Source organism: Periophthalmus magnuspinnatus, chromosome 18 (genome assembly GCF_009829125.3).
Source record: "Periophthalmus magnuspinnatus isolate fPerMag1 chromosome 18, fPerMag1.2.pri, whole genome shotgun sequence".
In the NCBI taxonomy this organism is placed as follows: Eukaryota; Metazoa; Chordata; class Actinopteri; order Gobiiformes; family Gobiidae; genus Periophthalmus; species Periophthalmus magnuspinnatus.
In genome coordinates, this window is record NC_047143.1 from 3208634 (window position 1) to 3232537 (window position 23904).

The 23904-nt window shown below is 45.2% G+C and overlaps 1 protein-coding gene across 1 annotated transcript; it reads left to right on the top strand.

The window, feature by feature from the left end:
- The first annotated feature begins 284 nt into the window (after window positions 1–284).
- Window positions 285–21358, top strand: nhsl2 (NHS-like 2). The gene is made up of 9 exons (XM_055229222.1): window positions 285–408; window positions 2743–2894; window positions 5629–5836; window positions 11661–11855; window positions 12964–13873; window positions 14977–16108; window positions 17249–17687; window positions 18141–18249; window positions 19751–21358. Exons 1-9 carry the CDS (start codon window positions 285–287, stop codon window positions 20073–20075), a joined length of 3594 nt encoding a protein of 1197 aa, XP_055085197.1. The 3' UTR covers window positions 20076–21358.
- Window positions 21359–23904: the final 2546 nt, after the last annotated feature.

Genomic DNA, 23904 nt, shown 5'->3' on the forward strand with positions numbered 1-23904 from the left:
AAAAAGCAACACACTCCCCACTACTGTATTACAAAGTCGGTGTAGTATTTATCGAGACAGATCTATGCCGCACTGTGGAACATTCCAGGCAAAGCGATAATGTAGGAGACAAGCAGGTAGCAGACCCTCCACAGAAAAGTTTCATAATGCGCCTTTACCACTCATGTGTGCAGCTAAACGCCTCCTCATTCACATTAAACCCTGTGTGTGTAAAAATACTGATACTGGTGTAGAATATCGGCACCGATACTGAAAAATTCGCTGGACTGGGTTTCGGTTTCATGATGTTTAAGCCCATGTCCTGGAGACTTTATTCGGACGATTTGGAGGCTGATCTTGCTCCAGAGCGTCTCGTATCAGTATCGGTATTGGTATCGGAACTACAAGAGCTGGATCAGTGCATCCCTAGTAACGTTCAGGATCGTTAAAACCAGGATTTGTCCCTGATACTGTATGTCCCTGCTATAAACTGACTTTTTTGATCTTTTCAGAGGTTTTAAATGTCATCCGTGCATGTTTGAGTAATTTAGCGATCTCTCTTAGGCCTTATTCAAACTCTCCTTATGGTTAGCTGCAAGATTCTGTACAAAGCTCCGTCCACAAACCTACATCACTCACGTTCCCACATGACAATTCTCCGTAAATATACAAAAACATGCCACAAACAGTATACTACGACTTCACAAACCTGGTGCGATGCGAATATATATAACAGCATTTTCAAAACAATAAAAATGCATCGCAGTAAAGTGAAATACCTTTTCTTTAACGTCTTTAATGATGACCTCTGGTGGATTGGAGAAGCTTAAGAGATTCACAAAGTCACTGATAACTTATTTATCGCTGTATTTCAGAAATCTTTTTCCGGTAAAATCTTTAGTCGAGCCTTAAGCAGCTTAGGTTATGTAAGTCCTTTAAATATAAAAATGTAAAAAAACCACAACAATAATCGCGTTTTGTAGAAAATGCAGACGCCAGCTCCAGATGCTGCGTTCTTTATGGTCTTTACATTTCCATGACAGTGTTTACAATGTGCTAATGCAGAGAGGCGTGTGGAGAAGAGAGAGGGATGGAGGAAGAGAGAGGAAGAGAGGGAGAGACCGAAAGAGAAAGAGGAGGAAAGAGCGAGAGGACATGTTTCTGGCCGAGCTCCCAAACTCCGTATAAATAACACATCGGTGGCAGCGCATATGGCTCAGTTAGATTTAAAAAACACACATATTTATAAAAGAAGCTGTTAAAATGTCAATTCATTAATATTTACACAAACTCCCACAATGCAACAGGGCTGGAGCGTCTGAGGCTAAGTTTAGAAGACCCGGGGGGGTTGGGGGGGGAGCGGTTATTTATTTATAACTAAGCTTAATGTGAGGAAATGTCCCGCAGTGGGGGCTTTAACGCTGTTCTTATGTGTTTTTTGTTACACCTTGTGATGTCATCGGGTGGGGCTTCGGGAGTGCTTCCTCTTTACGTCAGTTTGTGGAGTGAATGAATAATGCACTTTAAAGTACTTTGGGTGGAACGTGTTGTCCTGTACAGTAAACTGAAGTAGTTTAAAGAGGAGGTATTTACTTCTGTGGGGTATTAAAGAGGAGTATTTTACTTCTATGGGGTATTAAAGAGGAGGTATTTACTTCTGTGGGGTATTAAAGAGGAGGTATTTACTTCTGTGGGGTATTAAAGAGGAGATATTTACTTGTACGGGGTATTAAAGAGGAGGTATTTACTTCTATGGGGTATTAAAGAGGAGGTATTTACTTCTATGGGGTATTAAAGAGGAGGTATTTACTTCTATGGGGTATTAAAGAGGAGGTATTTATTTCTATGGGGTATTAAAGAGGAGGTATTTTACTTCTATGGGGTATTAAAGAGGAGGTATTTACTTCTATGGGGTATTAAAGAGGAGGTATTTACTTCTATGGGGTATTAAAGAGGAGGTATTTACTTCTGTGGGGTATTAAAGAGGAGGTATTTACTTCTATGGGGTATTAAAGAGGAGGTATTTTACTTCTATGGGGTATTAAAGAGGAGGTATTTACTTCTATGGGGTATTAAAGAGGAGGTATTTACTTCTATGGGGTATTAAAGAGGAGGTATTTACTTCTGTGGGGTATTAAAGAGGAGGTATTTACTTCTATGGGGTATTAAAGAGGAGTATTTTACTTCTCTGGGGTATTAAAGAGGAGGTATTTACTTCTCTGGGGTATTAAAGAGGAGGTATTTACTTCTATGGGGTATTAAAGAGGAGGTATTTTACTTCTATGGGGTATTAAAGAGGAGGTATTTATTTTTTTGTTTACAGTTTTGGGTCATGTTTTTGTATATTTATGGAGGATTGTTGTGTGGGAGTGACTTGTGGGCGGAGCCTCGCACAGAATCTTACAGCTAAACGTTAGGAGGGTTTGAATACGGCCCGGGAGAGATCGCTAAATTACTCAAACATGCATGGACGACATCTGAAACCAATTCAGACATGTTTTTGACGAGGGAACAACATTATATTGTCCATTGTAGGGAGTATTATACCTCTGATGTCTGATATTTGTAGTTGTTGTGATAGCGCTCTGAAGGGGGAGTGAGTTAGCACAGAGAGCAAAGAAAGGTAAATATAGCATTTTTTAAGAATCAAAGGTAACACGGTGATCTAAATGTTCCGTGTTAGCGGCTAATGCCTCATAAAAGTGCGATACCTTAAGCTCCAGTTGTGATTGTGTTAAAAGTGCGTCTGTTTTTGTGTTGCAGATTTTGAGGAGCAGTTGTGCGACTCCAAACCTGGTCAAACATTTCGTCTCCCGTCTTCGTCACAGAGTTCAGAAGAAACGTCTCTGACCCGATCTCCGGCCTCTCCGGGGTCTCCAGGAAGCTCCGGGAAAAGAACAGACTTCATATTTCTGGTAAAAAACAAACAAACAAAAACAAACAACAAACAACAAATAAAAACAACAACAGTAATAAGTTTGTACGTTTGAAGAGCTGCTATAGTTTAAACTGAGACCAATGTGACGTTTGTGGAGTTAGATCCAAACAAATAAAGATAAAGTTTAACATTTGTGGATAAAAAGTTTGGATATAAACAGTGAATCTCCCACAGAGTTATCTCTCCGTCTCTCTCTCCTCCTCTCTTCTCGTTCATCTGACTCACTCTGTCCGTCTTTCTCACAGACTCGTGTTGTTTCTGTCACTTTACAGATTCATAATCAAAACAAAGATTCACTCTGACCTCAGTGAATCAGAGCCGAGGTGTAAAAGACTCAGAAGAATCGAATCAGGGTTTATTTACACGACAGTGTGGAGTCAGCAAGGCCGGGTTTAGACCTGGTTTAGACCTGGTTTAGACCTGGTTTAGTTCTGGTTTAGACCTGGTTTAGTCCTGGTTTAGCCCGGGTTTAGACCTGGTTTAGCCCTAGTTTAGCCCTAGTTTAGTCCTGGTTTAGACCTGGTTTAGACCTGGTTTAGACCTGGTTTAGACCTGGTTTAGACCTGGTTTAGCCCGGGTTTAGACCTGGTTTAGCCCTGGTTTAGCCCTGGTTTAGTCCTGGTTTAGTCCTGGTTTATTCCTGGTTTATTCCTGGTTTAGCCCTGGTTTAGTCCTGGTTTAGTCCTGGTTTAGTCCTGGTTTAGTCCTGGTTTAGACCTGGTTTAGTCCTGGTTTAGTCCTAGTTTAGTCCTTGTTTAGTCCTGGTTTAGTCCTGGTTTAGTCCTGTTATAGTCTCAGCGTTGTCGTGGTTCGACCTGATTTACATATAGATATTTTAAGATAATTCTCTTACTCATCTTCTCGTCTTTTAAAAATAACTTGTAACTTTTTTTAGACGTGAAACTTTCTAAAAAAACCAAAGTTAAAAATATAAATGTTCTGCTCTTATCTGTGTGTCCTTGTGTTTGTCTGAACCAGGAGAACAGTGTGGACACGACCTCTCCTCCTCTCACTCTTTCACTCTCTATCCACCCCTCTTTCTCTCCTCTCTCCTGTTTTTCTCACTTTCTCCCTCTCTCTCTCTTCTCTCCATCTCCCTCTCTCTTTTCTATCTTTCATTCACTCCACCCCTCTGCTTTTCCTTTACCCCATCCCTTTCTTCCCCCCTCCCCTCCCTTATCACTCCCTTTTTCTCTCTCCCCCTTTTTTTTTCTCTCTCCTTCCATCTCTCTCCCTTATTTCTCCCTTATTTCTCTTTATCTCTCTTCACTCCCTCTTTTCTCACCATTTCTCCCTTCCTCTCTTCTTGCCCTTTTCCCTCCCACCCTCCCTTTCTTCTCTCCCTTATGTCTTCCTCATCTCTCCCTCCCTCTCTTCCCTCTCTCCCTCACCTCTCCCTCCCTCCCTCCCTCCCTTATCTGTCCCTTAACTCTCCCTCCCTCCCTCACCTCTCCCTCCCCCTCTTCCCTCCCTCACCTCTCCCTCCCCCTCTTCCCTCCCTCACCTCTCTCTCCCTCTCTTCCATCCCTCCTTTATCTCTCCCTTATCTCTCCCTCTCTGCCCTCCCTCATCTGTCCCTCCCTCTCTTCAGTCCCTTCCTCTGTTGCTTTGCTCCCTCTGTTCCTTCCCCTCCTCTCTCATTCCTCTCTTCCCTCGCTCCCTCTCTCTCCCTCTCTCTCCCTCTCATCCCTCCCTCGTTCCTCTCTTCTATTTTGGTCCGATCGATTTCACCTTTCAGTGGATTTACGGTGCTACTTTTGCCAGTAGTGATGCTGCAGAAATAAACTCATTTCAGAAATGGATCTGTCGCTAAAATAAACGCCGGCGACACGTCGGAGTGTGACGCCCAATGTGAAACAAACGCCGCCGCGCTCATGACGACACATTTGGACATTTGGACTTCTTCAAATCAATATTTTTGCCCCGGTCGTTTCTATAGCAACAAAACATTAACAGACACTCGCTAATTCATGGGAGGAAGTTAAAAAATATAGCGCGCCCATGTTAGCTTTTCTATTATGTGGGCGTGGTCAAAGCAAACCGCTCCCTAATGACACACTTTAGTCACTACGGCAACACAAACACGGACAAACTACATGCAATTTGCTATTATTGTATTTTACTCTTTAAATATATTTACACATATTTTGCTAAATTAATTGTTTTTTTTAACCTTTTAACCATGTTATACTGTTCTCTCTTCATTAAATCGCACCTGGAGTTGTATTTTGTTTCATTCACGCCTCAAAAGTGCTTCGTTCACATTTTGCCTGTTTAGTTGCGTCATAGATAAAACTCCAGACTTCTCCTGTACAGTTTTTAAGCCCATTAACCATCACCGGACTCATTCTACTGTCAAATTGTGTTCAGAACAAACACACAGCCCTATTAGCCTAGCATGGCTCTATTAGCATAACATGGCTCTGTTAGCAAAGCATTCACAGGAGATAAAGGCTTGTTTCCTTTATAAATGTTCATTCCCGTTGCTGACAGCAGAGGGAGCTTCAGGAGGTGTCGTTTATAAAGTATATTTTCCACATGCAGACATTATTTTTAACCATTTTTGAAAAGTAAAACAACGAAAATACAGTCAGAATAACAACTAGTGTGATTGACACAATTCGGTAAAACACTCAAGACAAGGTGTGTGGCAGGGCGAGGGCCTTTATCGCTGCTCGCGGCTTTAAATCCTTGTGCGTCTGTGTCTGCAGCCGGCGTCGAAGCAGCTCTACGACGATGAGACCGCCTCCTCCGTGTTCGGGCTGCGCTCCATCCTGAACGCGTCCCCCTGCGGATCAGAGCGCCCCCTGCAGCTCTGGGGGACTCACAGCAGCTCCGGGCCTCCTCCTGTCGCAGAGAAACCGCGCTGGACCCACGGGCGAAGAACCCCCGCACAGTTCATCCCCCTGGACATCACAGGTACTGCAGCTTTATCGACGGACTGTGTTTCAGATGACATCACAACAGCCCCGCCCACTTTTAGCGCTTCATTCTTTTCAATTGTGAATTTGGGAAAAAGTTTTGGCGCTAAAATATTATATAAAGTCGGTTTGTTTGTGTAAAATGTTCAAAGTTTATGCGCAACAAAAAGTTCTCTGGTTTCTCATTAATTGTTGGCTAATGCTAGCTAGCTTGTGACTGTAATTTTACTTGTTATGTGTGAGAGACTTTTTGTTTAATAGCGCAAATCAGCTCATGTCTCTCTGCTCAGACTGTGTTAAATAAATAAATGAAGCGCAGATTAAAGTCTAACAAAGCTCCAGACAGAGCAGTGCCTACAGTTAGCATCACAGCGTCGAGGAATGTTGATGACGTCAGCGGCAAAGCATCGTTATTTGATACAGATGGCGCTAGCGATCGGATTTAGTGATTTCATAGTGTTCGTAGTGATTTTCATAGAGATACAGCTGGACAGGAAGTAGTGACGCTAACAGACAGGTTGGGGGCGCTGTTGTGTACATTTTATTGACGCACAAACACACGGCTGAGGTCAGTATCGCCCCCTGCTGTTCCGGATCTGCTTTAAAAATCACAGTTTGAGTCTTGACGCAGGTTCTGTGCTCACAGGGAAAACAGAAACGTGGAAGACACATCGCCCCTACCTCTTTTTCCCTCTCTCCTTCCCCTTATCTTCTCTCTCTCTCCTCCTTTTATCTTTCCTTCTCTTCCCCCCCCCCCTCTCGTCTCTCCTCTTTCTCTCTCTTTTGCGCGCCGTCAGACGAGCTAAAGTTCCTCAGTGGCTTTTCGCTCCTCGTTCCACGTCCTTTAGGAAACCGGACCCATATAGCGGTTGTCATGGCAACTGCCTCGTCAGACCGGCTCCTCCTCCTCCTCCCTTTTCTCTCTTTTCGCTCTCTTTTTCCTCCTTCTCTCCCTCTCTCCTCCTTCTCACCCTTTTCCCCTTATCTCCTCGTTCTCTGCGCCTCTCCGTCTACTCCTCCTCTCCTTCCTTCCCCAGTTCCTTCCTTCATTTCTCCCCTCCATCTCTCCATCTCTCCATCTCTCCTTTTATAGTGACGACAGTGGCTCAGTTTGTAGAGCGGAGCAGTCGTCCCTGAAGGTGGAAAGTATCGATTCCCGCGAGGATCAAGTAGTTCTGTTGTCGTGTCCTTAGGCAAGACACTTCACCCACCCCCTAGTCTGTGTGTGTGAGTGTGTGTGATTGTGTGTGTCGGTGTGTGTCGGGGTGTGTGTGTCTGTGTGTGTGTGTCTGTGTGTGCGCGTCGGGGTGTGTGTGTGAGTGTGTCGGGGTGTGTCTGTGTGTGCGTGTCGGGGTGTGTGGGGGTGTGTCTGTGTGTGTGTGTTAGCGTGTGTGTTAGTGTGTGTGTTAGTGTGTGTGTTAGCGTGTGTGTTAGCGTGTGTGTTAGCGTGTGTGTTAGTGTGTCTGTGAGGGGGTGGGTGTGTCTGTGTGTGTCTGTGTGTGAGTGTGTGTGTCGGGGGGTGTGTGTGTGTGTGTGTGTGTGTGTGTGCGTTGGTGGTGGGCGGGGCTGATGGTGCAGATTGGCAGCTTCATCTGGACGTGTGGACTTAATGAATAATTACACAGTGTAGCGCGAAGTGTAAGGCTTTTTTTTAAAGAATGACAACAAATTTGAGCTGTTGCCATAGCGATCAACAATTTAAAACAAAATTAATATCTTATGAATGGGAAAAAAGTCCTTGAACTGTTGCCTAGGTGCCATAGAGAGCGAGCGTGACGTCACTCGTAGCGTTCAGCTCCAGTCAAATGAAGCTAATCGAGGCTAGCAGTTATAGCGGCTAATTTAGAGCCAAATTCCAACCGTGAGTATCATAGCAACCAAAGAGCCAATCTGGAATGAGCAATATGAAGTTAGCATCTCTTCTCGCCTGCATCGCTGGTTTAGCATTGAGCGCCCGCTGAGCAACGCTGTCAATCAAACCTGTTGCTAACGCTAGTGCGGAAAGACGGCGCCTGATTTGTCTGTTATTAATGTTCGTATTTTGATTTACGGACAAAATAGCGAAATAAAAACCCCAGGATCACGTAGAGTCGGGTTAATACGAACATTTAAAACCAAAACGACGAGTCTGACAGCAGCAGGTACAGAGAGAGGGGTGACATTTTTTCAATAGAAAGTGAAATGGAGCCAGAGTCGATGGAGCTGGAAGCGCAGCTATGCTCACTTCCTGTTACATAGCGGCGGCTAGCAGGTTAGCTACGTCCATTTATATATACAGTGTATGTTTGCTAGTACGACTGGACAATATGTTAGTTCCAGAGCTGTTATTGATTATTGGGTTTCACAGATATCGAAATGAAAATAACATAAAGTAAATGTACTCAGTTAGAAGTACTGCTGCCCAAATTGTACCTAAGTAAAAGTAGAAAGTATGTATGAAGTATTCTACTGTGAGTACTAGTAACTTTTAACTCCATTTTATAAGCGTTTTAGATCACACTTTTATACAAAGCTTGTGTAAAGTGGAAGACTTCATTTTGTTTTAAACCATAATTTAATTTAATTGTCTGAGCTTTGGCCAATCAGAGGAGGCGATGCTGGTATGTGACTTTGTGTTGGGATCACTGCCTAATACTTTTGTAAAACGTGTTCCAACTGATGAAAAACAACGTTACAACCCGTAATATCTTAGAGTTTGTGTTTTTTGGCTTTATTACAAACGGGTTTTTAATTGTAGGATCTGGCAACCCAAAAAAAAAAAAAAAAAAACGAGCAGCAGAACAAGTACAGATGTGATTTGGACTGAATCTGTTGCCATGGAAACACTCTCCTCTTCCCCCAAAAGATACGAGAGAAGAAAAAAAAAAAACATTTGGAAAAACAATATCTCCAGGGGAAAAGAGAGTGTGTGAATGGAAGAGAGGGAGAGAGGGAAGAAGGGAGTGAAATGGAGAGGAGAAGATGAAGGGAGGGAGAAGGAGAGAGAGAGGAGAGAGGGGAAGAGAGGAGGGATGAATGGAGAAAGAGAAGGAGAGAGAGGGGAAGAGAGGAGGGATGAATGGAGGGAGGTGTGAGGAAGAGGGTGGAGAGAGGAGAAAAGGAGAGAAAGGGAGCAGAAAGAGAAGGAGAGAGAGGGGAAAGAGAGGAGGGATGAATGGAGGGAGGTGTAAGGAAGAGGGTGGAGAGAGGAGAGGAGGAGGAGTGGAAAGAGTGGAGAAAAGGAGAGAAAGGGAGCGGAAAGACAAGGAGAGAGAGGGGAAAGAGAGGAGGGATGAATGGAGAAAGAGAAGGAGAGAGAGGGGAAAGAGAGGAGGGGTGAATAGAGAAAGAGAAGGAGAGAGGGGAAAGAAAGGAGGGATGAATAGAGAAAGAGAAGGAGAGAGAGGGGAAAGAGAGGAGGGGTGAATGGAGAAAGAGAAGGAGAGAGAGGGGAAAGAGAGGAGGGATGAATAGAGAAAGAGAAGGAGAGAGAGGGGAAAGAGAGGGGAGAAAGGGAGAGGGAGAGAGGGGAAAGAGAGGAGGGGTGAATGGGGAGAGAGAGGGGAAAGAGAGGAGGGATGAATAGAGAAAGAGAAGGAGAGAGAGGGGAAAGAGAGGAGGGGTGAATGGAGAAAGAGAAGGAGAGAGAGGGGAAAGAGAGGAGGGGTGAATGGAGAAAGAGAAGGAGAGAGAGGGGAAAGAGAGGAGGGATGAATAGAGAAAGAGAAGGAGAGAGAGGGGAAAGAGAGGGGAGAAAGGGAGAGGGAGAGAGGGGAAAGAGAGGAGGGATGAATAGAGAAAGAGAAGGAGAGAGAGGGGAAAGAGAGGAGGGGTGAATGGAGAAAGAGAAGGAGAGAGAGGGGAAAGAGAGGAGGGGTGAATGGAGAAAGAGAAGGAGAGAGAGGGGAAAGAGAGGAGGGATGAATAGAGAAAGAGAAGGAGAGAGAGGGGAAAGAGAGGGGAGAAAGGGAGATGGAGAGAGAGTGGAAAGAGAGGAGGGATGAATGGAGGGAAGGAGAGTGATGGAGGATGGAAGGATGGAGCAAAGGAGAGCGAGGGGAAAGAGAGGAGGGATGAATGGAGGGAGGTATAAGAAAGGGGGTAGAGAGAGGGGAGAGTGAGGGGAGGGTGGAATGAACAGAGCAAAGGAGGGAGAGGAGAGAAAGAGAAGGAGAGAGAGAGCTGAAGAGAGAGAGGGGGAAAAGGGAGGTGGGGAGAGGGGAAAGAGAGGAGAGGAAGAGGAGAGAGGGTAGGAGAGATGGAGTGAGAAAAGGGAAGGGTGGAGGGGGGAGAGACAGAGAGATGAGGGAAAGATGAAGGGAGGAGCAGAGGAGCAGAGGGAGGATACAGCTCTGAATGAACTGGTGGGACGTGTTGTCACAGCTGTCTGCGCTTTGGTCGGATTCAGAAAAAAAAACAGAGAGATTTTATTTTTGTGAATGGAGAGACGAGCTGAGTCAGAGCTGAATCAGGGTCAGTGTCTCCCGCTTTTGTGATTCAAACTGTGTCGCTGTTTTTTTCACAACACGTTTTTTTTATTTCTGGTGTAAATTCAAATCTCCAGGCTGTTTGTTCTTAGAGGTGAGACGTAGTGAGTGTGATTATGATGTGATTATGATGTAATTATGATGTGATTATGATGTAATTATGATGTAATTATGATGTAATTATGATCATTTATTCACAGTTTCACAAGTGTTTAACATGAGTTTGTGTTGTTGTCCAATCAGAACGCACAATGAGCTCGTCACTTTGGATTACCAGATTAGGTTTTTTTGTTGACACCAGTTTGTTTCCGTAGTAACAGATCATTTTAATGTGATTGGTGCAAAATGAAATGTGTGTTTAATGTGAGTTTAATGTGTTCACTGCACTGGGTCTGCAGAGAGAAAGAAACAAGAGAGAAAACTGGAACAAATCAACTTTTATTTTGTGAGATTAAAGAATTTGTACAAGGTCCTGACAAGAAAGAAAGAAGGAAGGAAGGAAGGAAAGAAGGAAGATAAGGAAGGAAGGAAAGAAAGAAGGAAAGAAAAAAGAAAGAAAGGAAGTAAAGGAGTAAGGAAGGAAGGAAGTTAAGGTAGGAAGGAAAGGAAGGAAGTAAAGGAAGGAAGGAAGGCAGGAAAGAAAGAAGGAAGGAAGTTAAGGTAGGAAGGAAGGAAGGAAGGAAGGAAGGAAAGAAGGAAGGAAGTTAAGGAAGGAAGGGAAGGAAAGAAGGAAGGAAGTTAAGGAAGGAAGGGAAGGAAAGAAGGAAGGAAAGAAAGAAGTTAAGGTAGGAAGGAAGTGAAGGAAGGAAGGAAGGAAGGAAGGAAAGAAGGAAGTTAAGGAAGGAAAGAAGAAGGAAATTGAGGAAGGAAAAAAGAAAAAGAAAGAAAGGAAGTAAAGGAGGAAGGAAGAAAGTTAAGGTAGGAAGGAAGTTAAGGAAGGAAGGAAGGAAGGAAGTAAAGGAAGGAAGGAAGTTAAGGTAGGAAGGAAGTTAAGGAAGGAAGGGAAGGAAAGAAGGAAGGAAGGACCTATCACAAACACCTGGCTGTAATCAGGACAGTCTTGGGTGATGTCACGTAGTACTTGACATTGCAGTGGACTCTAGACGCAGCACACACTGATTTTTATACATTATTGACCCAAAAAAAAATGCAAATGTACTTAGTTTCCAGTGAAATTGTCAAAATCAGAAACTGTTCAAATACAATATACACAGTTTAGTAACAAAAACAGTGGATTCAGAGTCTGTCGGCCCAGGGTCAGTGGAGATTTTACATTTTTTAAACCGTAAAATCCCAGGACACATGTATAAATAGAGCACTGCACCTCCTCATTTTAAACATGTCTCTGTGTTTTAGGTGAAACAGGAGGAGGAGGAGGAGGAGGAGGAGGAGGGAGGTTCCACGGCGTCGACCTTCTTCAGCACTCCCCCTGCCCCTCCCCCGCAGAGCTGCCCCATCAGCCGCGCTCTCTGGAGCCCGTGACAGACACTCTCCACCAGGGGGCGCCGCTGAGGAAGACGCACTCCGACCTGGAAGCCGCCCTGACTCCGGGTAAGAGGGGGCGGAGAGGAAGAGCGAGGGGCTGAGGGAGGTTGTTTCGTTCAGGTTTCGGGTTGTTGTTTAAGTTTTTGATGCTTACGTAACGTCTCGGCCTGATATAAAGTCCAGGTGAAAATCTATTTATCCAGTTTGGTGCTGAATGTCATTATAAGCGTGGGTGCAATTCACTTTCTATTGAAAAACTGTGGCCCCTCGCTCCGTCACTGCTGCTCTCAGACTCGTCAATCTGACCTTAAAATGTTCGATTTAACCTGCTCTACGTGATCGATTATGCCTGCAAAAAATAAAATAAAAAGAAATACAATGGTCCCTCGTTTATCGCGGGGGTTATGTTCTAAAAATAACCCGCAATAGCCGAAATCCGTGAAGTATCCGCTTTATTTTTTACAGTTATTCTCTATGTTTTTGTCTGTAAAACCCCTCACCACACACTTTATACACTTTTCTCACACAGGCGTTAACATTTTCTCACATTTCACTCTCGTTTAAACTCTCTCAAGGGTCAAACCTTCGTAGGCGTCTTTGTCGGTGCAGAACGTTTCATCGACGTTGTGGGTTTTGTCGGGGAGAAAACGAATTGCAAACGTACAGCACTTCAGAGTCACACCGCGATCCAACGTTTATGTAAATTTGTATGAACACATTCTGTACTGGACAGGAGACACGGCACGGAGGAGACTGATGGACAATGGTCTACAGTCCAACAGCCAATCAGGACGCACGACACAATGGTCTACAGTCCAACAGCCAATCAGGACGCACAACACAATGCACGTTCATACGCCGTAATCCGCGAGACCACGAAAGGAGAACCGCGATATAGCGAGGGACAACTGTAAACACATTTGAATTGGGAATAGGAGTCTTGTTTTGAGTATTTCTGACAGTGATTGATTTATTGACGTATTGCTAAAAAAAAATGCTAATGCTAATGCTAAAAAACAGCTGTTGTCATGTGGCACTTGTCTCCTCACTTATAAAATTGCTCCTAATCTTTAAAAAGAGTAAATAACAACAGTACAGCCTAAAAAAATCTCCTGGAATAATACGGACAATTGAAGTTTGTGTGACCTTAATCCCTAAATGTCCTCTCCTCCAGACCCTCCAGAGCAACGTCACTCGGACCTCTCCCCGGGAGCGATGGACCATTCTGGGCTTCTGTGCTCCTGGAACGGCCCCAAAGGCTCCACCTTTTCCCCCGGAGCCTGGAATGAACCGTACAACCACCACAACCACAACTACCACAGCACCTCCACCAAGGGCCCCGCGGTGCCCCCAAAACAGCACACCGTGGTGGGAGGCTGCATCCAGGCCCTTCCCCCCGAACCCAGAGCCCCGGTGGGCGCGAGGAGCGAGACCGAGGGGGGCGAGGCCAGCAGAGGGCGCCAGAGATCCGCACGCTCCATCGCAGCCGCTAATGCGTTCAAATTCAGAGAGAGGTCGCTGTCCACGCCCACCGATTCCGACTCTTTTGGCTTTGATGGACGTTTGCCGACAGGAAATGGAACCAATGACCAAAGACATAACAACTACCTGGGCACGGGTGAGAACTACGCGTTACTGTACCCTAGTGGTAGCTCAGAGGACAGCGCGAGCACGACGGACACGATTTCGGTCACGGCTTCGGATTACAGCAACGAAAGCCGGTTAAGACTGCGCTCCCGATCGATCTCGCTGAAAAAGTCGAAACGGAAACCGCCTCCACCCGTGCGAAGCGTGTCGCTGATGAAGAATCTGGGCGAAGCGGAGGGTCGGGTGCATCAGGGGAGGGGCCTGTACCGCGACGGGCGACCCAAGAGTCTGCACATCCCCCGGGACCAGTACCACGACTTCCAACCCGACTTCCTGATGCCGAACTCTGGGAGGAACTCGCGCGGAGACGGGGTGGAGGAGAGGAGGGTGGAAAGACCTCCGAGTCTGGAGATACAAGCGCCTGACCAGGAGGGGGAGACAGAGTTCACCAACCACTGGCAGCTCGGAGAGTGGAAGAACAACAACGACCCCTACAGGTGAGAAAAAGTATTATAAACATGCAAAAACTGATAATCCTGCAGTTTAGACCTCGGCAAACAGGATTCTTGTTCGAGCTTTTACATAACGCCACAGTATGCAAGTTTTTAGCCAAAAAAAATGATTAAAATAAAAGCTTTTTTACATTTTCTTGTTTGTCCTGGAGACTTTAATTTCCACGGAATTATGCAGGTAACGTAGGCCATTTGTAAATTAAATCAAACATAAAAAATATTCTTGTACTTTGTGTTGCATTGAAATAGAAAGTTCCTCATTGTGAGACAGATAAAGGTTCTACAATTTTAGTCAAAGATTCAAAGAAATGGAAATGTGTTGTGAAAAATGAGTCTAATGGCCTATTTGTGAAAAACTTGTCTGTGCTTTTGGACTGGATACTGGATTTAACAAAAGTTTGCTTCCTCTGCTCGCCCTTCTGTGGTGATGTGACATATTGAGGTCAAAATGACAAATGTGTGAGCCCAGTCTCTAAAAAAGACTTAAAAGTATTGATTTCTCTTTGTTTATTTCTTCCAAAACGTCCCGTCGGATCACAGAAACTCAACCACCAGCTCCCGTCCAGAACCCATTTTCAATTTAATAGAACAGACCTGAAACACTGGGACTTTATCCTACTTTGACTGACGAAAGGAGGAGTTTAATACTGAAACTGTCTGGACCTTGTTTACCAGCTAACATCATTATCGGTCGTTATGTCCCTGTTGTGTATTTGCCGTCTCACCTTCAGCATCGTTAAAGACCTGATTAGCATTTGATTGGCTTGTTGTGGTCTTTATCAAGGTTCAAAATGCTTCTGTAAACAGCTAGATTATAGATTATATCAGAGTCCACCATTGCTTTTCAGAGACGGATTCTCTTTCTTCACAAAAATAGCTTCCTTCACTAACCTTGCAAACATTTCTTTGTCTCTGCTGGACTTAGAACTGACCTGAAACACGAAGACTTTATCGTACTGAGTTATTATCAGTTGAAAATGGTTTCTCGATGGGAGCCAAAAAGTTTCGATTGGAAGAACATTGTCCACTACCTAATTTTAGAACATTTTCTGCCCAAAGCTAATCTAACGTAGTTCTCTGTTCCCCAGGTCTCTCTCCGGTTCGAGCACAGCCACTGGGACCACGGTTCTTGAATGTATGAAAGTCCGAGACAGCTCCGAGTCTCTCCGTGAGTCGCCTTCCACCTCCCGAGCTACTTCCCCCTTGCCGCTTGCCATGGAAACCGACCACAAAGCCTCCTCTCCCTTCAGACCGCCGCACGGACTCATGTCGCCCTCTAGTGGTTACTCTAGCCAATCCGAGGCCCCTACACCAACCGTGCCGCACCAGCCGGGCACCGCGCACGCCACTGTCGCAGTAACGGGGTGTAAGCTCCGCCCCAAAATCCCCGAAAGAAAGTCGTCTCTGCCTTCGCCAAAAGATCCGGCTGCGCGGTCAAGACTGTCGTTCGAAATGCCCGGGAACGCACACCTCGAGTTATCTTCCCTCAAACCAAAGCAGAGAGCGAACCGTCGGCATTCGGACACATCAACGGCAGAAAAACCGGGAAAGATCAGCCCGAGTTCTTCCCAGGCGCTTCCCGTGGTGACGCAAAACGAGCTGAAAACCATTCGGCTCCGCTCGGTCTCACGTGGCGACTTGGAGGACTGTCCCGACGGCGCGTCCGATACCATAGAAGAGGAGCACGGGCGAGATATCGGCGAGAATCCGAGTCCTCCGCCAACGTTGCCCAAACCCAGACCGCCAGTCGCCATCAAACCGCCTTTGCCCAAACGCCCAATGAACCTTCAGCTAAAGCCCCCCTCGCCATCGTCCACGCCCCTGTCCAACGATTCTCCGCCAGCATCGCCCATCGACCGCCCCGTCCCGCTCGGCAACATCTACAAAGTCATGAAAAAACCAAAACCTAAAAAAACTCCTCCGCAAGTCCCCGCAAGTCCAGACGTCAACTCCAACACTATCCAGAACTACGAGACCCAGTTCATGTCTCCCGCGTTGTTCGACTTGCCGCCTCTACCCGACCCCCAGCCTCTGCTCGAGGACCCGGGGCTTGAGCCGGAGTTCGACCCCGATCCGGAACTACGTTTGGGGGATGGAGGCTCGCTGCCATCTCCCTGTAGCACCCAGGAAACTCCAGAGCTCCAGGACAAGAGCAGAACACTGCCTCCCAGAACCAACCGCTCCAGTGGGGCAGAGATCCCAGACAGGAAGAAGCCCAAGGTATGGAGCAGTTAGCAATTTTCAATAAATGCACTATGTTTTTGAGAAAGTTATGCAATCTTGTTACCTAGAGATTGACCGATATGGGTTTTTCATGGATGATGTTGATACCGATTGTTGAGAATCTAAATCCACCGATGGTCGATACTTTTGGGCTGATACGTAGGGCCGATTTGGATTATTTTACCCAAATTATGTCATTTACATTTACTACAAACTCCCCCCGAGCCCTTTTTTAACCACAGACCTACACGAGAGCGCTGTAGTCACGTTTTGTGCAAGTGTTTTTGTTTTGCGTGTTTTGAGGCAGCAGATCGACCAAAACAAATCGGCCTCTGCTGAAGATTGAAGGCTCGTAGCTGATGCGCTAAAAAGTCCAAATATCCAATAGCAATAATGAATATATCGGTCTACTCTACTGTTAACACATTCGATATACGGTACTTTTGTAAACCGTAAACCAACGCAGTGCAGTCATACTCAAAACTAAGATTGCGATTGGTTCTGTGAGAGCTCTAAAGAAAGTCATGAGGCAGAGTCACCACGAATGAGCAAAACTACAGCTAACCTTTTTATTCTGTTGTGCTGTTCTATATAAAAAACAAATTTAATTCAAGAAAAGGTATTAAACTTCTTTTTAAGGACCAACCCCACTCAGAGTCTAGCAAAACTGTTTAAGTAGGTTTAACAGAGTACACTATGGTGCGATGCTGAAGAGTGGTTATTGCCCATAAATGAGAATAGCAAATTGCCCTCTGCCTTTTAATAATGCATTAGTTTTACACAGAGGTTTTTGCAGACGCCCAAAGTCGCTTTACAGTTTGGTGCATTATTCATTCACTCCGCGCTCGATGGTGGGAAGCTTTTTGCGTAGCCACAGCTGCCCTGGGACAGACTGACAGAAGAAGACAACGGCCACTTCCGCCGCAAACAGTCACTCGATCCACATCCACGCTAGGAAATGTGGGTGAAGTGTCTTGCCTAAGGACACAATGACACTGCTGCTCCACTGTTGCACCTGCTATTTCCATCGGTGTCTCAGCCCAAGTACGAATCACGCCCAGATCTGCTTAGAAAACGCAAAAAATTAGATGATTTTAAACGTTATAATGTGAAATACTCATATTTGACTCTCTCCAGGTCCCTCCTCCAGTCCCCAAGAAACCCAGATGTGTAATACCCACACCCACCCACGCCTCCAACGGGGGCAGTAGCGAGCGTCCCAGCACTCAAGGCGAAAGTCCCATGGGTGCCCGGTGTCCTTTGGGCGCCCTCCCGCCTGACGACCGCCCAACCACCCCCCGTATCCCCGAGCCTTTACCAACCACCCACCAAGTCCCAGACCCTGTACCCGAAGAGTATCCACGGAGACCAGAGGAACAACCACACCCACTACAGCACCCATGGGAGTACCCACTCAAAGAGCACCCGCACCCGCCCGAGGAGCACCCAGGAGAGGAGCAACCATTGGAGGAGCACCCTGAAGAGCTGCAGGAGGACAGCTCCAAAGAGTCGTCTCTGCAGGACTCCTCTCTCTCGGAGGTGGACCACAAAATGGCCGCCGTGGACATCGGGGCGGGTGAGTTTATTTTGGTCAAACTCATAGCGCGGTCAAGCTAACATGAGCTGCTGAAATGTGGACGTAGGATTAAATATAAGGCCTCATTTTGTGTTGATTAATAACGATGGGAATTTAAAAGATCTACCAAAGGCATTCACGATTCCTCTGTTGATCCGGTTCCTTAACGATTCTCTTATTGAGTCAATTAATAGAAAGTAATCTGTCTTTAAGGAAGGAAGTATATACATTTCCACTGTGTGCTGTCTAATTATAAATCGTTTTACTGTCCAAGAATCAGGAAATGAAAAAAGACTGTTGTTAGCATGAATAATTAGCATGCACTGAATGGTAACTGAGGGGTAACTTTGGACCACTGCAATCCGTTTCAAACAAACTAGTTCTGTTTTTTCACATTTTCAAGACAGTAAACATCAGGTAGAACATCTTTAATTGCTCTTGTCTTGTGTCCAGACGAGACCACCGCGAGCGACGCCTCAGAGCTGCAGGTTTCAGAAGAAGCTGAAGACGTCCTGAGCTGCTCCACCCACACCACAGAAGACCTGTTCACCATCATACACAGGTCTGAGCTAATGCTAATGCTAACACCTGTTCACCATCATACACAGATCTGAGCTAATGCTAATGCTAACAGCTGTTCACCATCATACACAGGTCTGAGCTAATGCTAACACCTGTTCACCATCATACACAGGTCTGAGCTAATGCTAATGCTAACACCCGTTCACCCTCATACACAGGTCTGAGCTAATGCTAACAGCTGTTCACCATCATACAGAGGTCTGAGCTAATGCTAACACCCGTTCACCATCATACACAGGTTTGAGCTAATGCTAACACTGTCATACGCAGGTCTGAGCTAATGCTAATGCTAACAACAGTTCACCATCATACACAGGTCTGAGATGAGTTTTCTGACGACACCCAGGACACGTCCAGAATGTTATTTTGTTGGTATTTATTCTCGGTCTATATCCTGCACACACATGTAGATATTCAAAGCACTGCCCTCTAGTGGTCTGAAGGTATGAAATAGAATCATAGTTACCAAATACAGCACATTTTTCTCACTCACGCCATAGACATAGTTTTATATCATCATTTACAGTGTTGTTATTTCAAAATAATATTACTCAGGTAGAAGTACAAAGTAGTGGTCCAAGAAATTACTCGAGTAACAGTAGAAAAAAGTATTTAGAAAACTACTATTCAGGAACATCTGATTTATAATTTGAAGGACAAAACATTAAATAATGCATACATTTTTTTATTTTTATTTTTTCAAAGGACAGACACAAAAATGGGACACACAACCATATCTGAAGGAGTGTTTCAAGAAACACAAATGTTCAAATCATTTCATTTTGCACATGATTCCTGCCAAACAGATTTGTTTCCATGAGTCTTTCATGTACCAGAAAAACCATGTGAAGAAAACACAGTGTAAATGTTATGAGTCGGAGAAATCTGCCTAGCAACAGCCTGGTAACAGCAGCTGTGATCGACCAATCAGGTTTATTCTTCTGTCTGTGTCTTGTCCACACATTTCATAAACTCTGAGAGGTCCAGTCTCTAAGCAACAAGTGAATCTGATCAGCTCCGAGAAGAAACAGAGACAGAACAACCAAACAGAGACAGGAACAAACAGGAGCAGGAGGAGGCAGGAGGAGGCAGGAGCAGGCAGGAGGAGGCAGGAGCAAACAGGAGCAGGCAGGAGGAGGCAGGAGCAAACAGGAGCAGGCAGGAGGAGAGGGCACTCATGATTTGACTAAAAGCTGTCCACACTTGAACTGAAATGGGGAAAAAGCTTTTGATTCTTTTGCTTCCCAAAAATCGAATCCATTTCAAAGACATGCAAAACTGGATACACTGGTGCCCCAAATGCATTTTAATAATCTGGTGATACACATTTATAATCACACCTGCACCTGTACTTATGTGTTTCGGATTTTAAGAAAAGAGAGTCTGGTTCATCTGGTTGATCTAAGTATGTCATGTGTTAGCAGTTAATATCGCACAGAAGTAAAATACCTCGTCTTTAAACGTCTCATTGTCTTCCTCAGGTCTAAGAGGAAGGTCCTGGGCCGTAAAGAGCCCTCAGACTCTTTCGGGAGTCGTCAGAACCTGTCGTCGCCGGTGAAGAACGCCCCCTGCGGCTCCGACCTGCGCAGCTACACCCTGAGCTCCAGCCAGCGCTCCACCTCCAGGAACGAGAACTTCATGGCTCTGCTCCAGAAGAAAGGAAACAAGTCCTCCTCCTGCGGAACGCGTGTCTCCGCCATGGAACTGCTCCGAAGCACAAACCCGCTAGCGCGCCGCGTCACCGAGTTCAGCGCGGCTAACGCTAACGACGACGCCAAGTCTGCAACCAGCAACTGCAACCAGTGAAGCGCCAGCGGCAACGAGGCTAACGAGGCAAACCGGGCTGCACAATACGACCCCAGAGACACGGCGCCATCTAGGGGGGGGACTGGTCGCTCCAACTCATCACTGACCATTTGTGACGTCCAATCAGAATGCAGAGTTTGGACAAATGGTCACGTGGTTGGAGCAAAACGGTCCGAAAAATGTCCATACAGGAAAAGTAGAGCACCGGTATTCCCACTTATATGGAGAAAGTATGGAAGTTTGGAAAATTATCAATGAAAAACAGCTTAAAGTGATCTATATATTGATAATTTTGTCGTCCCTGTAGCTAATCGTGTCCTCTGCATTTGACCCGTCCTTCAGTGTCTCTGGGTTAACCCCGTCAGGACCAGTGGGACCCATCTCCAGATCGTGAGCTAGGTCTGGAGCCGATTTTGACCCGGAATTGTGCATGTTTTGGGTCGGAAAAACGGGAGTAGCCAGAGGAAAACCCACCCAGACACAGGGAGAACAAGCTAACTCCAACCGGGGACCTTCTCGCCGTAAGATGGGGGACGCTAACCACTCTGCCACTGCATCTGCAAACCAACAAAATAATTTTAAAACGGAAACTTAAACTTCGACCAAATCGTCTTCAGTGCCAAGCGTTTCACGGAGTCTTACCGACCTAAAAAAACTGACCAAGGACCTTACGTGAAGTTATATTTTGGTTATTTCTGCGCCAAAACAACAAAAACCGCGACTGACAAAACCCGGATTTGCAATTTCCGACAAATTTTTGGTGATTGTTTTCCACCAAAGACACAAAATTTCATGGATTTTAAATGAGACTGGACCGCAAAAGAAAAGCACTTTCATTCCGTTTACACAACCCCTAAAAAAACGCGTCGAAAACGTTTATTTCCGAGCATTCTAGCGCCATTTTGTTCGCGAAATATTATTCTCGTTATTTGTTTTTATCGAATGCATCTTGTACAAAGTTTAACCGTATCTTAACGCATTTACGGAAGGGACGAGAAATTGCTCTAAATATCAAAGGAGACCGACGTAAAATATAAAAACTTGTCATGCAAAATCTACGTTTAAATGTTTAAAATTGGATCGTTCCTGTGGAGTTTCCGCGCAGAGGCATGAAGCAGGTTCGGTTTAACAGGGTTTTCTACGGTCCCTCATGACGGGACCCAAAGACTACGGCGTCTCGGAGGGGACAAAAAAGAGTGAGTGTTGAGTTTTCAAGAGGCGGAGGCGACGTTTCCAAATGAGCATGATTTCAAAATGCATGTGTGTGTGTGTCCATTTTACACCTTCTGTTTTGTGTATCTCCACCTGTGTTTTTGTTGTACATTCAAAAATAGTGAAATTAAAATGTTTATAGTTCATTTTATTTGGGTTTCTTTTCATTTTTCATTTGCATATTTTGTTTTTTTTGCCTTTCATCATCAAAGCCCCTTATAAAAAGCTTTAACTTTAATTTTCTTAGCAGCAAATTTAGTGACTCTTTCTACTTGGGTTCTTTTTAAAAACGATAAAATAGACAAGTTTGGGTCACGAATCAATAAATACGATTATAATACACATATTTTAAACGATATTGTGCGTTTAGAATAGTTTTTTGAGGATAATTCTGCTTTATGTTTTGGTTTTAATATTATTGTTTATCGTTTATTTTTACTTCAGCGTCATATCGCACTTCAAAATGCGTTTTTCAGCTGTTGTTACTTCCTGTAGGCGTGGTCAGCTTGACAGCCACGCCCCCTGTCGCCCGCTGATCTCACACTGACCACACCTCCTGTTGCCCGCTGATCTCACACTGACCACGCCTCCTGTTGCCCGCTGATCTCACACTGACCACGCCCCCTGTTGCCCGCTGATCTCACACTGACCACGCCTCCTGTTGCCTGATTGTCTCTGACTGACCACGCCCCCCTATCGCCTGGTGATCTCAAACTGACCACACCCCCCTCTCAGATAGACCACGCCTCCTGTCTCCTGCTGATTTTAGATTGACCACGCCCTTTGTGGCCTGGTGATCTCAGACGGACCACGCCCCCCCATCGCTCGGTTTTCTCAGACTGACCACGCCCCCTGTCACCGGTGGTCTCAGATTGACCACACCCACTGTCGCTCTGTCATTTCACACTGACCACACCCCCCGTCGCCCGCTGATCTCAGACTGACCACGCCCCCGTTGCCCGGTGATCTCAGACTGACCACGCCCCCTGTTGCTCGGTGATCTCAGACTGACCACGCCCCCTGTCACCTGATCATCTGTGTAGGAGCGTGTTCCAGGTGTGTGAAAGGACAAAGGCTCCATCATCTCGGTTGATGGTGTCCGTTTCCTGTTTTCTGACTTCAGTCGCCTCTCTGATCCAGCGTTTGAACATTTTCCGATCCAAAGTCCCGTGCGCCGTCCTAATCCATAATCCGGTTCTTCCTTTTAGAGCGATCCGATACGGTTTATTTTAGATTTTCTCATCTCGTAGGTTGCGTTACATTTTTGTTCTTGTTGGAGTTTATCTTTAACTGCCGTAGAAGTTCACTGGAAAAGAAATAACCGGATTATGGATTTGGATGGAAAAAAACAAGTTCAAACGCCGGAAAAGAGAAGTGACTGAAATCAGAAAACGGGACAAACGGACACCATCAACCGAGATGAAGGAGCCTTTGTCCTTTCACACACCTGGAACACGCACCTCCAGAGACGACCAGGCGACGGGGGGCGTGGTCAGTCTGAGTCCGTCGGCTGACCACGCCCACAGGAAGTAACACCTGATAGCGAGGAACCACCGTCTGCTTTAAAAAGAACCCAAGAACTGAATGTATAAAACAAGAAAAAATGTTTTTTTTGGATTAGCGACTGTTGACTTATTTTTGTAGCTATAGAAACGCAAAAAAAATCTCTATATTTCCGTAGATAAATGCTACATAATACAGCTTTAGTTCAAACAAATGAAACAAAATGCCAAGGAGTACAGTCCATGCGATCAGAAATATGGAAAATCGCGGAATTGTCAGACATTTTTGAGGTTTTTTGTTTGATTTTTGACTTTTTTCCGCTGACATTCTCACGGGGTTTATGTCACTCTATGGGAGATTCACTGTTTTTGAAAGAAAAGTCCAGATTTATGAAGAACCTGGTCATTTTTAGGCTTTTCGGGCTCAATAATTACAGAAATATTAACCGTAAACCAGGTCAAAACATCTATAATCCGACAGTTAAACAGGAAATCCCACCGTAGAGTTCGGACCCGTCTCCATTTCGGTTTTAAAACATCTGAAAATTCCACATTCTCGAGGACATTTTGGTTAAGTTTCCATGTTTTTGTCGGTTGCGTTGTCACGTTCGGTCTATGCATCTGCCGTATGAATGTACCTGAATGCCTGGAGGTGCCGCTTCATTTTTCAGACTTGATTTCAGAACGAGAGATGGAGAGATACGACGAGGAGCAATGGCACAAAAAACAGACGATTTGTGCAAAACGGACCTTAAATCTGAACTTTTGATCGTCTTAGAGTTTGTTTTTTTTCAGACACTTTTTTGGAGGAGACCAAAACTCAATTATTTTCCTTTTGAAGAAACTCAGATGATTGAAATGTGATTATTATTATAGCAATTAATACGCGATTTTATGAAGTATGAAGTATTGCACAAGTGATTCATGATATATAAAAGTTTAAAGGGTCCGTGTTACGCTGTTTTATGATCCGTGTTATTATGTTGTTTCTAGTCACAGACCTGGAGTTTAACACAAACCCTGCATATTTACGCTGCGTTTTTCTTCTCTCAAACTGAAAACGCTCTGTTCCACCTTGTGATGTCATCGTGTGGTGATACAGTAAGTGCTCCGCT